The sequence below is a fragment of the Ursus americanus genome, chromosome 4 (assembly GCF_024610735.1).
Source record: "Ursus americanus isolate L20-20 chromosome 4, mUrsAme1.1.p, whole genome shotgun sequence".
NCBI lineage: Eukaryota > Metazoa > Chordata > Mammalia > Carnivora > Ursidae > Ursus > Ursus americanus.
The window spans coordinates 22,451,448-22,463,927 of record NC_142130.1 but is presented as its reverse complement, the minus strand read 5'-3'; the positions used below and the strand labels follow the sequence as shown (position 1 = coordinate 22,463,927).

At 38.7% G+C, this 12,480-nt stretch overlaps 1 protein-coding gene across 6 annotated transcripts in view; it reads left to right on the top strand.

Moving 5' to 3' along the window:
• IGF2BP2 (insulin like growth factor 2 mRNA binding protein 2) overlaps nt 1-12,480 on the top strand; it is a 159,251-nt gene that overhangs the window by 116,602 nt on the left and 30,169 nt on the right. For all 6 annotated transcript variants that reach the window (XM_045776575.2, XM_045776573.2, XM_045776577.2 and 3 more), the window contains exons 6-7: nt 69-341; nt 2,195-2,329. In XM_045776575.2, coding sequence (XP_045632531.1) covers nt 69-341; nt 2,195-2,329 — 408 coding nt within the window. The remainder of the gene's footprint in view (nt 1-68; nt 342-2,194; nt 2,330-12,480) is intronic.

Sequence of the window (12,480 nt, the reverse complement as noted above, 5' to 3'; positions counted from 1 at the left end):
CCGCTGGCCTGGGGGTCCTCTTTGACATCACTCTCTAACAAAGCTCACCTGCTCCTGCTGCATTTCAGAGCCATCGAGAAGCTAAGCGGGCATCAGTTTGAGAACTACTCCTTCAAGATTTCCTACATCCCGGATGAAGAGGTGAGCTCCCCTTCGCCCCCTCAGCGAGCCCAGCGTGGGGACCACTCTTCCCGGGAGCAAGGCCACGCCCCTGGGGGCTCTTCTCAGGCCAGACAGATTGATTTCCCGCTGCGGATCCTGGTCCCCACCCAGTTTGTTGGTGCCATCATCGGAAAGGAGGGCTTGACCATAAAGAACATCACTAAGCAGACCCAGTCCCGGTACGTGCCTCCGGGGCTTCCTTTGCTTCCTTCTGACAGGCCCCCTGCGTGCTGGTGGGGCCCGGGTATCCTCAGGTGGCTATCGCTTGCATCAGCCGTGGGGGGGGCTGTGCTGTATGGGATGGTGGCTTCTTAAAACAGAACTACTAACAAACTAACAAAGCTGGGGACCTTCATGTGCTTTCTTGCCAGTAGCCTAAAGGTCATATCCTGAAATACTAAAGGCTCATAAAGAAGAAACTAATGACTTCACAGAGGAGACTAGTCCTCATAAGCTTATGAATGCATCAGTTTCTAAAACAGCAGAGGCATGGGGCTCAGTTTTGTGGGATCCCAGAAACCAGTTATCTTCGTTCTTACCTCCTATCTCGAGTTGGAGCCCTGAGTGGTGGTCGTTCTTTGAGATCACTTAGGGGGTCTCATAAATAGCTACGTGAAGGAAGTGCGTGGGTCTGCTGTATAGAGCAAGAAGTGAAGTGCCTTCGCCTTATTTTTAGTTCTCTAAGGAGACTGAAGCAGGAGCTGGAGTTAGAGGACGTAGTAAGCGTTGTCGTGGGATTGCTGATATTTGTTCTGAAGAACACAGCTTGATGTAATGAAGAAAGCACAGGATGCAGAGACCCGTGTTCAAGATTTACCATTTAATGGCTCTGTGACCTTAGGAAAACCAATTGACTTCTCCGAGCATCAACTGCTTGTTCCGTAAGCCAGGATTATTGTTGGATTTAGGACAGTCAGGCAGATTGAAAGAAATAATTGCTGTGAAAGCACTTAAATTGCAAAACACCAAGTTACTGACGAACAGGAGTTATTTACATGCCTAGTGCATTTTATTCACGTCATCCGTTAAGTGTCCTGTAACCTGAAAGAGAAAACACTATTTTCTTCAAAGTGTCTGAGTTACTGCCAACTAATGGGCACTTACATGGATGAGTCCCAGAGTTCATGCTCATAGCAGTGAAATGATGACCCAGCGGAGAGGGGAAGTACTATCTGCTGCTCCATTTATTTTAAAATCAGCCCTTTTCTCCCCTGCAAGTTTGCTTCACTGCAGAAGTGATTTTTAGTTATATGTCTTTTTGTTCCAAAAATTTTTAAAGTGGCTTTAAAAATGCAACAAGTTTAAAGAGAAGTGAAGTTTAATTCTCAAAATAATGTGCCCATTTTTTACAAGAGGCCAAAGACTTGGATCTGGGCTTTCTAACAGCCAGAGTAAAAAGGGATATAATCAATTATGTAATTTTCAAAGATAACAAAAACAAGTAGGGCCACAACTAGCCTAAGAAGTCTGATAAAGTCATCAAGCTTTTGAGCCATTTGTTTTAAAAGCCTGGAAGAAGGCACGCTGCCAGTAGCAAGGAAACCAAAAACTTAGAGAGGGCATGCCTCTGTTTTTAACCCACACTCAAATATATAAAGCTTGCTTGAATTTGGTGCTTGGATTTGGATTAACATATGGCTTTTAAAAGCTACAATCAGTTCAGAGACTGGCACAATGCCAGTGTGCAGTGTTACCCCCACTCACTTTACTCTTCGCTTCTATGATCATTTGAAAGACTACACAAAATACTTCATTTACCAAACTGGCTTCATTACCAAGTTGGCTTGGTGCCTTTGTCCCACAGCACTCCTGCAAGAAATATTCCCTTCTAAATGGAACTGCAAAGAATTCAAGTTTGGCACAAGACCTCCTGCCTTGCTTGCCGCATTGAAGAATGGCATTGGTTGCAAACGTGCTAATGGCACTTCATTGTCTGTGTCCTCACTGTACGTTGGCCCATGAGATGCTTTCTCAGGACTAGGATCCTGTCCTAGATGACGTTGCGTTATGACTCCTGATTCTTTCCCTACAGGGTAGACATCCACAGAAAGGAGAACTCTGGGGCTGCAGAGAAGCCTGTCACCATCCATGCCACCCCAGAGGGGACCTCTGAAGCATGCCGCATGATTCTTGAAATCATGCAGAAAGAGGCTGATGAGACCAAACTGTAAGTTTGCATACAATGCCCAGATCACTTAACAGAGAAGAAGAGTAAGTTCTCATTCACTTAACACAAGAAATTTTTTAAAACCTGTAATTCTGTTCCTCAGTAAAGGGAGCAGGGGACAGATTAGTTTCAAGAAATTTATTCCCAAGGAGCATATAGTAGGAAATAGATCTGTTATGTTTTCATATGGCTGTTTCTCCACTTAAATGTTTCTTTTGATGATCTGAATGCTTCCATCACTCATTACTAATAATTACTGGTAGAAATACATAGTTATATGCTTCTAATGCCATGCGGGGATGGAGGTATTGTGTATCTGCACTGTTCAGTATGACAGCCAGTAGCCACATGTTGCTAGTGAGTGCTTGAAATGTGGCCAGTGCAATGGAGGAGCTAAATTATTTTATTTTAATTCATTCAAATTTAAATAGTCACATTTATGGGTAATGGCTATCGTACCGGACAGTGCAGGCGTGTATGGAATGTACGTTGTCATCAAAACCATCATTTACTGTTCTGGAGAAGGTTTTTACTACTATGTTGCACTCTTCAATTTTCCTTAAGTAGTAGAAACTGGTGTCCAAGTAGCTACTTGACTCTTTTTTCATCTCCTTCCCTCCTTTTCTTTTTTTACAAAATACTTCTTGGGATTCCTGAATGTTGTACCAGTTCAAATGGCAAGTACAGTTCTTACTAAACCCATTGACTTTGTATTATAAATGAATTAATGATAATGGAATAGGCAATAGTTTAGTTTGGTAAGAAGTCCACTTATGGGTAGTGGTGGCAGTTTTATAGAGAAGCAGTGACGGATAAATCAAATATAAAATTAACTTAGCAAATAATGTCAAATAAGAGTGTTCTAAAACCAAGAAGATGAAAAGAAAAAATAAAAAATAAAGCCAAGAAGATGGAAGTAGTCCTTAAAAGCAAAACATTGCAAATCTATTCTCAGATTTCTTAAGGGACTCTAACTTTTGAATTTATTACTTATGAATTATTTACTGTTTGAGGCCTTTGAAACCCCCCCAAATGCTATGGCTTAATTTGAATAAGCCCCTCCCTCAACCAAGTTATTGAGAACTTTATAAATACCCTTCTTGGTCCTTCAGCCTCAGGACAAGCAACTTCGAATATTCTAAATAATCAAAAAGACTGATATATAAATAAATTTTTGAGTTTTCATGTAGAGCCCACATAGAGTTTGAATATCTTTGAAATCAGTTTTTCTGAGTGCCACACTGTGCTACGTACCATGCTGGGAAATGAGGCTACAGCCCGTTCCTCCTTTAATGGAGCCTATGACCCAGTGGGAGAGACATTCGCTCAACAAATACATACACCAGTAGGTCATTAAGCACAGCTCTGAGATGGGCCTCTATGAGGGCCCTCCACCTCATCAGGGTTTTAGGAGAACGGGAAGAGATTTGGGGCATTCAAAGAAGACCTCCCTGGGTAAGTGCCATTTGAAGCTGAGTCCTGAGGGGGATGAACTGGAGGTAGCGGGTGCAGAAGAGGGATCTTCAGTTTTCTTCTTATTCATTTCTCAAGCATTTATTGAGCACCTACTATGTGCCGGGCACCGTTCTGTGTGCCAGTGAACAAAGCCAACAAAAACCCTGCCCTCTGAAAGTTCCATTCTGGTGGAGTTGCTTCCATTATACGCCATTACATTGGTGTATAGTAGCAATGCATGTTGGGTTGCCTGTGGTACTAACTAGCAGAAAACCTAACAAGCGGCTTAAGCAATAAGAAACTATTATTCTGTCACATAACGAGAAGTCCTGAAGTGGGCGACTCCAAGGTCAGTTGAATCACAGGCTCAGAGACTCACAACCTCTCTTTCTGCTCTGTCTTCCTCAGGGTGTGTGTGATACTCCCCTGGTCATGACAGACTGGCTGTAGTGATTTCAGACCTTGTGTCCCCACAGAAAAATACTCAAAAGTTGAAAGAGAGGGCATCCTTGCTCCTTTTTTTCAACATTTTCTTCTGGTAAAAAACACATAACAAAATTTATCATCTTAACCATTTTTTTTATTGAGGTATAATTGGCATATAATACTATATTTGTTTCAGGTATACAACATAATTATTGGATATTTGTATATATTGTGAAATGATCACTACAATAAGTCTAGTTAACATCCGTCACCATACATACTTAACAGGTTTTTTTTCTTGTGACAAGAACTTTTAAGATTTGCTCTCTTAGGAACTTTCATATGTTCAGTAGAGTATTATCAGCCATAGTCGCCATGCTTTACATTATATCTCATGACTTCTTATTTTATATGGAAGTTTGTAACTTTCGACTCCCTTCACCCATTTTGCCCACACCTCACCCCCCCCCCCGCCACTGCCTCGGGCAACCACTAATCTGTTCTCTGTATCTATGAGCTTGTTTGGTCTTTAGATTCCAAAAATAAATGAGATTATGTGGTATTTGTCTTTCTCTGATTTATTTCACTTTAAACATTTTTTAGTGTACAGTTCAGTAATGTTTATATGTATTCCCATTATTGTGAAACAGATCTTCAGAACTTTTTATCTTGCAAAACTGAAACTCTGTACCCATTGAACAACTCCCCTTTTCCCTCTCCCTCTGGCCTTTGGTAACTACCATTTTAATTTCTGTTTCTGTGAATTTGACTGCTTTAGAGACTGCATATCAGTGGAATCATGCAATATTTTGTCTTTTCGTGACTGGCTTATTTCACTTGGCATAATGTCTTCAAGATTCATCCAAAATGTAGCAGGACTTCCTTCCTTTTTAAAGCTGAATAATACTCCTTTGTATGTACATATCACATTTTGTTTATTCATCCATTGATGGACAGTTGGGTTGCTTTCACCTTCTGGCTATTGTGAATAGTGCCATTGTGAACATGGGTATACAAATAGCTCTTCAAGATCCTGCTTTCAATTCTTTTGGATATATACTCAGAAGTAAGATTGCTGGATCATATGATATTTCCATTTTCAATTTTTTGAGGAACCTCCATACTGTTTTCCATATCAATGACATCATTTCACAATATCACCAACAGTGCACAAGGGATCCACTTTCTCCACGTCCTCACCACTCCTTTTTTTTTTCTGTTATTTGGATGGTAGCCAAACTAATGGGTGTGAGGTAATATTATATGTTCACAGGATTTCATTGTGGTTTTTATTTGCATTTCTCTGATGATTGGTGATATTGGGCATCTTTTCATATGCTTATTGGCCATTTGTGTATCATCTTTTGAGAATGTCTCTTCAAGTCTTGCCCATTTTTAAAATGGGTTATCTGATTTTTTTTGTTGAGTTGTAGGGGTTCTTTATATATTCTGGATATTAATCCCTTATCAAAGACATGATTTGCAGATGTTTACTTCTTTTCCCTATGTTGCCTTTCCACTCTGTTGACTGTGCCCTTTGGGGCACAAAAGTTTTTAAATTTGTTGTTGGATTTGTCTGTTTTGGTGTTTGTTGCCTTTACTTTGGTGTCTCATTGCTAAATCTAATGCCATGAAACTTTCCCTGTTTTCTTCCAGGAATATTATAATTTTAGGTTTTACATTTAGGTCTTTATTCCATTTTGAGTTAATTTTTGTATGGGGCTAAGATAAGGGTCTAGCTTCATTCTTTTGCATGTGGATATCCGGTTTTCCCAGCACCATTTGTTGAAGACTGTCCTTTTCCCCATTGTGTTATCTTGGCACCCTTGTCAAAGATCATTTGATCATGTATGCAAGGGTTTATGTCTGGGCTGTCTGTTCTGGACCATTTGTTTATTTGTCTGTCTTGATGCCACTACCATAGTTTTTTTTTTTTTAAGAATTTATTTAGTTGAGAGAGAGAAAGAGAGAGCAACAGAGATAGAGAGAACATGAGCTGGGAGGAGAGGGAGAAGCAGGCTCCCCGCTGAGCAGGGAGCCCAATGTGGGGCTGGATCCCAGGACCCCAGGATCATGACCTGAGCTGAAGGCAGACGCCCAACCAACTGAGCCATCCAGATGCCCTGCCACTACTACAGTGTCTTAATTACTGTAGCCTTGTAACATGTTTTGAAATCAGGAAGTGTGAGTTCTCTAGCTTTGTTCTTCTTTTCAAAATTGTTTTGACTCTTCAGGGTCCCTTGAGATTACAAATGAATTCTTTTATTTCTGCAGAAAATGCCGTTGGGATTTTTTATAGGGATTGCATTGAATCTGTAGATCACTTTAGGTAGTATGGATATCTAACAATATTAAGTCTTCCAGTTCATGAGCATGGGATGTCTTTCCATTTATTTTTGTCTTCTTTAATTTCTTTTACCGCTCTTAGATAAGTTTCAGCATATAAATCTTTTATCACCTTGGTTAGGTTTATTCCTAAGTGTTTTATTCTTTAGGATACTATTGTAAAATGAAACTTTTCTTCATTTTCTTTTCAGGTTGTTCATTGTTAGTTTATAGAAACACAATTGATTTTTGTGTGTTGATTTTATATCCTGCAACATTGCTGAATGAGTAACAGTTTTTTTGTGGAATCTTCAGAGTTTCCTTCATGTAAGATCATGTTATCTACAAACATGATAATTTACTTCTTCCTTTTCAATTTTGATGCCTTTTATTTCTTTTTCTTACCTAATTGCTCTGGTTAGCACTTGCAATACTAAGTTGAATAGAAGTAGTGAAAGTGGGTATTGTTCTCTTGTTCCTGATCTTAGAGGAAAAGCTTTCAGTCTTTCACCATTGAATATGATGTTCACTGTGTGCTTTTCACAAATGGCCTTTATTTTGTTAAGGTAGTTTCCTTCTATTCCTAGATTGTTGAGTTTTTTTTAATCATGAAAGGGTGTTAAATTTTTGTCAAATGATGGGGCGCCTGGGTGGCACAGCGGTTGAGCGTCTGCCTTCGGCTCGGCATGATCCCGGCATTCTGGGATCGAGCCCCACTTCAGGCTCTTCTGCTGGGAGCCTGCTTCTTCCTCTCCCACTCCCCTTGCTTGTGTTCCCTCTCTCGCTGGCTGTCTCTCTCTGTCAAGTAAATAAATAAAAAATCTTTAAAAAAAATTTTTTTTGTCAAATGCTTTTTCTGCATTAATTGAGATAATCATGTGGTTTTTGACCTACATTATATTACATTGTTGTTGTTTTTTAATTTTGAACCACCCTTACATTCCAGAAGTACAGCCTACTTGTTCATAATGTATCATCTTTTTAATGTATAATGCTTTTGAATTCATTTTTCTTCTATTTTGTTGAGGACTTTTGTGTCAATATTTATCAGGGATATTGGTCTGTAGTTTTCTTTTCTCAAAGTGTCTTTGTCTAGCTTTGGTATTAGAATAAAGCTGGCCTCATAGAATGAATTTGAAAGTGTTCCCTCTCTTCAGTTTTTTGGACGAGTTGGAGAAGGATTGGTGTTAATTCTTCTTTAAATGTTTGGTAGAAAAACATAAATAAATGTTTAGTAGAATTCTCCAGGGAAGCCATCTGGCCCTGGGCTTTTCTTTGTTGGGAGGTTTTTAATTACTGATCTAATCTCTTTACTCATTATTGGTCTGTTCAGATTTTCTATTCAAGGTTTAGTCTTAGTAGGTTGTGTGTTTCTGGGAATTTATCTATTTCATCTAGGTTATCTCTTTGTTGATGTACAACTGTTAATAGTATTCCCTTGTAATCATTTTTATTTCTATGACATCAGTTGAATGTCCCCTCTTTCATTTCTGAGTTTAGATATTTGAGTGGTCTTTCTTTAATCAGATAATGTTTATCAGCTTTGTTGATCTTTTCAAAAGCCAGTTCTTGGTTTTTTCTTTTGTTTTTCTGTTCTCTCTTTTGCTTATCTTTGCTCTAATCTTTATCATTTCCTTCCTTATACTAGCTTTGGGTTTAGTTTATTCTTTTGCTAATTCCTTGAAGTTTAAAGTTGTCATTTGAGGTCTTTCATTCTGTTTTTTTTTTTTTTAATCCATTCAGCCAATCCATGTCTTTTAGATTGGAAAGTTTAATTCTTTTACATTTAAAGTAATTACTAATAGGGAAGGACTTACTCTTGCCATTTTGTTTTTTTCTGTATTTCTTGTAGCTTTTTTGTTCCTCCTTTTCTCTCTTACTGCATTCTTTTGTGTGTTTTTTGCTTTGTTTGCTCTTTGCTTTTTTGGGTTTTTTTTTAGTGATATTCTTTGAGTCCATTCTCATTTCCTTTTATGTATATTCTATAGATATTTTCTTTGTAGTTACCATTGCAATTATATAAAACATCTTAAAGTTCTAGCATTCTATATTAAACTGATAGCAACTTAACTTCAATTATATTAAAAAACTCTGCTCTTTTACATTCTACCCCCACTTTGTTACTGATGTCACAAATTGGTCTTTATATATATATATATATTTTTTTTTTTTTTGAACTTCAATGATTTTTTATTATATTATGTTAGTCACCATACAGTACATCCCCGGTTTCTGATGTAAGGCTCGATGATTCATTAGTTGTGTATAACACCCAGTGCACCATGCAATACGTGCCCTCCTTACTACCCATCACCGGTCTATCCCATTCCCCCACCCCCCTCCCCTCTGAAGTCCTCAGTTTGTTTCTCATAGTCCATAGTCTCTCATGTTTCATTCCCCCTTCTGATTACCCCCCCTTTCTTTATCCCTTTCTTCCCCTACTGATCATCCTAGTTCTTATGTTCCATAGATGAGAGAAATCATATGATAGTTGTCTTTCTCTGCTTGACTTATTTCACTTAGCATTATCTCCTCCAGTGCCGTCCATGTTGTAGCAAATGTTGAGAACTCGTTCTTTCTGATAGCTGAGTAATATTCCATTGTATATATGGACCATAACTTCTTAATCCAGTCATCTGTTGAAGGGCATCTCGGCTCCTTCCACGATTTAGCTATTGTGGACATTGCTGCTATGAACATTGGGGTGCATATGGCCCTTCTCTTCACTACGTCTGTATCTTTGGGGTAAATACCCAGTAGTGCAATGGCTGGATCATAGGGTAGCTCAATTTTTAACTTTTTAAGGGACCTCCACACTGTTTTCCAGAGTGGCTGAACCAACTTGCATTCCCACCAACAATGTAGGAGGGATCCCCTTTCTCCACATCCTCTCCAACAATTGTTGTTTCTTGCCTTGTCTATTTTTGCCATTCTAACTGGCGTAAGGTGGTATCTCAGTGTGGTTTTGATTTGAATTTCCTTGATGGCTAATGATTTTGAACATTTTTTCATGTGTCTGTTAGCCATTTGTATGTCTTCATTGGAAAAGTGTCTGTTCATATCTTCTGCCCATTTTTTGATTTATTTGTTTCTCGTGTATTGAGTTTGAGAAGTTCTTTGTAGATCTTGGATACCAGTCCTTTATCTGTAGTGTCATTTGCAAATATATTCTCCCATTCCGTGGGCTGCCTCTTAGTTTTTCTGACTGTTTCCTTGGCTGTGCAGAAACTTTTAATCTTGATGAAGTCCCATAAATTCATTTTATCTTTTGTTTCTCTTGCCTTTGGGGATGTGTCATGAAAAAGGTTGCTTTGGCCGATGTCGTAGAGGTTGTTGCCTATGTTCTCCTCTAGAATTTTGATAGATTCCTGTCTCACATTGAGGTCTTTCATCCATTTGGAGTTTATTTTTGTGTATGGTGTGAGATAGTGGTCAAGTTTCATTCTTATGCATGTAGCTGTCCAATTTTCCCAGCACCATTTATTGAAGAGACTGTCTTTTTCCCACCGGATGTTTTTTCCTGCTTTATCAAATATTAGTTGCCCAAAGAGCCGAGGGTCCATTTCTGGGCTCTCTATTCTGTTCCATTGGTCTATGTGTCTGTTTTTGTGCCAGTACCATGCTGTCTTTGTGATCACAGCTTTGTAGTACAGCTCGAAATCCGGCATTGTGATGCCCCCAGCTTTGTTTTTCCTTTTCAACAGTTCCTTGGAGATTCGGGGCCTTTTCTGTTTCCATACAAATTTAAGGACTGTTTGTTCCAGTTCTTTGAAAAATGTCCTTGGTATTTTGATCGGGATAGCATTGAAAGTGTAGATTGCTCTGGGTAGCATGGACATTTTAACTATGTTAATTCTTCCGATCCATGAGCATGGAATATCTTTCCATCTTTTTATGTCTTCCTCAATGTCTTTCAAGAGTGATTTATAGTTTCTAGAATATAGGTCCTTTACGTCTCTGGTTAAGTTAATTCCAAGGTAACGTATGGTTTTTGGTGCTATTGTAAATGGGATGGATTCCCTAATTTCTCTTTCTTCGGTCTTGTTATTCGTGTATAGAAATGCAACTGATTTCTGAGCATTTATTTTGTATCCTGCCACGTTACTGAATTGCTCTATAACTTCTAATAATTTGGGAGTGGCTTCTTTTGGGTTTTCCATATAGAGTATCATGTCATCTGCAAAGAGAGACATTTTGACTTCTTCTTTGCCAATTTGAATACCTTTGATCCCTTTTTGTTGTCTGATTGCTGTTGTAAGGACTTCTAGTACTATGTTGAATAATAGTGGCGAGAGTGGGCATCTTTGTCGAGTTCCTGATCTTAAGGGAAAGGCTTCCAGCTTTTCCCCATTGAGAATAATATTTGCAGTAGGCTTTTCATAGATGGCTTTTATGAGATTGAGAAATGTACCTTCTATTCCTACACTCTGAAGGGTTTTAATCAGGAAAGGATGCTGTATTTTGTCAAATGCTTTTTCGGCATCGATTGAGAGGATCATATGGTTCCTGAGTCTTTTCTTGTTGATATGATGTATCACGCTGATTGATTTGCGAATATTGAACCACGCTTGCATCCCAGGTATGAATCCCACTTGATCGTGATGGATAATCCTTTTAATGTACTGTTGGATTCTATTAGCAAGTATCTTGTTGAGGATTTTGGCGTCCATATTCATTAGGGAAATCGGTCTGTAATTCTCCTTTTTGAGGGGGTCTTTGCCTGGTTTGGGGATCAAGGTAATATTGGCCTCATAGAATGAGTTTGGTAGCTTTCCTTCTGTTTCTATTTTTTGAAATAGCTTTAGGAGAATAGGTATTATTTCTTCTTTGAATGTTTGGTAGAATTCCCCAGGAAAACCGTCCGGGCCTGGAGTTTTGTTATTTGGAAGGTTGTTTATCACTGACTCAATTTCTTCATAATTAATTGGCCTGTTTAAGGAATCAATTTCTTCCGGTTTCAATCTTGGTAGTTTATAGGTTTCCAGGAAGGATTCCATCTCTTCCAGATTGCTTAGTTTATTGGCATATAGCTGTTGATAAAAATTTCTAATAATCCTTCCAATTTCAATGGTGCTCGTCGTGACCTCTCCTTTTTCATTCATAATTTTAATAATCTGGGTCCTTTCTCTTTTCTTTTGGATAAGTCTTGCCAGTGGTCTGTCAATTTTATTGATTCTCTCAAAGAACCAGCTTCTAGTCCTGTTGATCTGCTCTACTGTACTTCTGGTTTCTGCTTGATTGATTTCAGCTCTAATTTTGGTCAACTGCTTCCTCGTGCGTGGATTAGGCCTGTCCCTCTGTTGCTGTTCCAGCTTCTTGAGGTGAGAATATAAAAACTGCATTTTAGATTTTTCTATTCTTTTGAGTGTGGCTTGGATGGCTATGTATTTCCCCCTTAGGACTGCCTTTGCAGTATCCCATAGGTTTTGGACTGTTGTATTTTCATTCTCATTGGTCTCCATAAATTGTTTAATTTGATTTTTGATTTCCTGGTTTATCGAGTCATTCCTGAGCAGGATGGTTCTTAGTCTCCAAGTGTTTGAGTTTCTTCCAAATTTTTCCTTGTGGTTGAGTTCCAATTTCAGAGCGTTGTGGTCTGAGAATATGCAGGGGATAATTTCAATCTTTTGGTATCGGTTGAGACCTGTTTTGTGTCCCAGAACATGGTCTATTCTTGAGAATGTTCCATGGGCATTAGAATAGAATGAGTATTCTTTGGTTCTGGGGTGTAGTGTTCTATATATATCTATGAGGTCCAACTCGTCGAGTATGGCATTCAAAGCCTTTGATTCTTTGCTTAGTTTTTGCCAGGGTGTTCTGTCTATTTCTGATAGTGGAGTGTTGAGGTCCCCTACTATTAATGTATTTTCATTTATATGTCTCTTTATTCTGGATAAGAGTTGGCTTGTGTATCTTGCTGCTCCCCTGTTGGGGGCATATATATT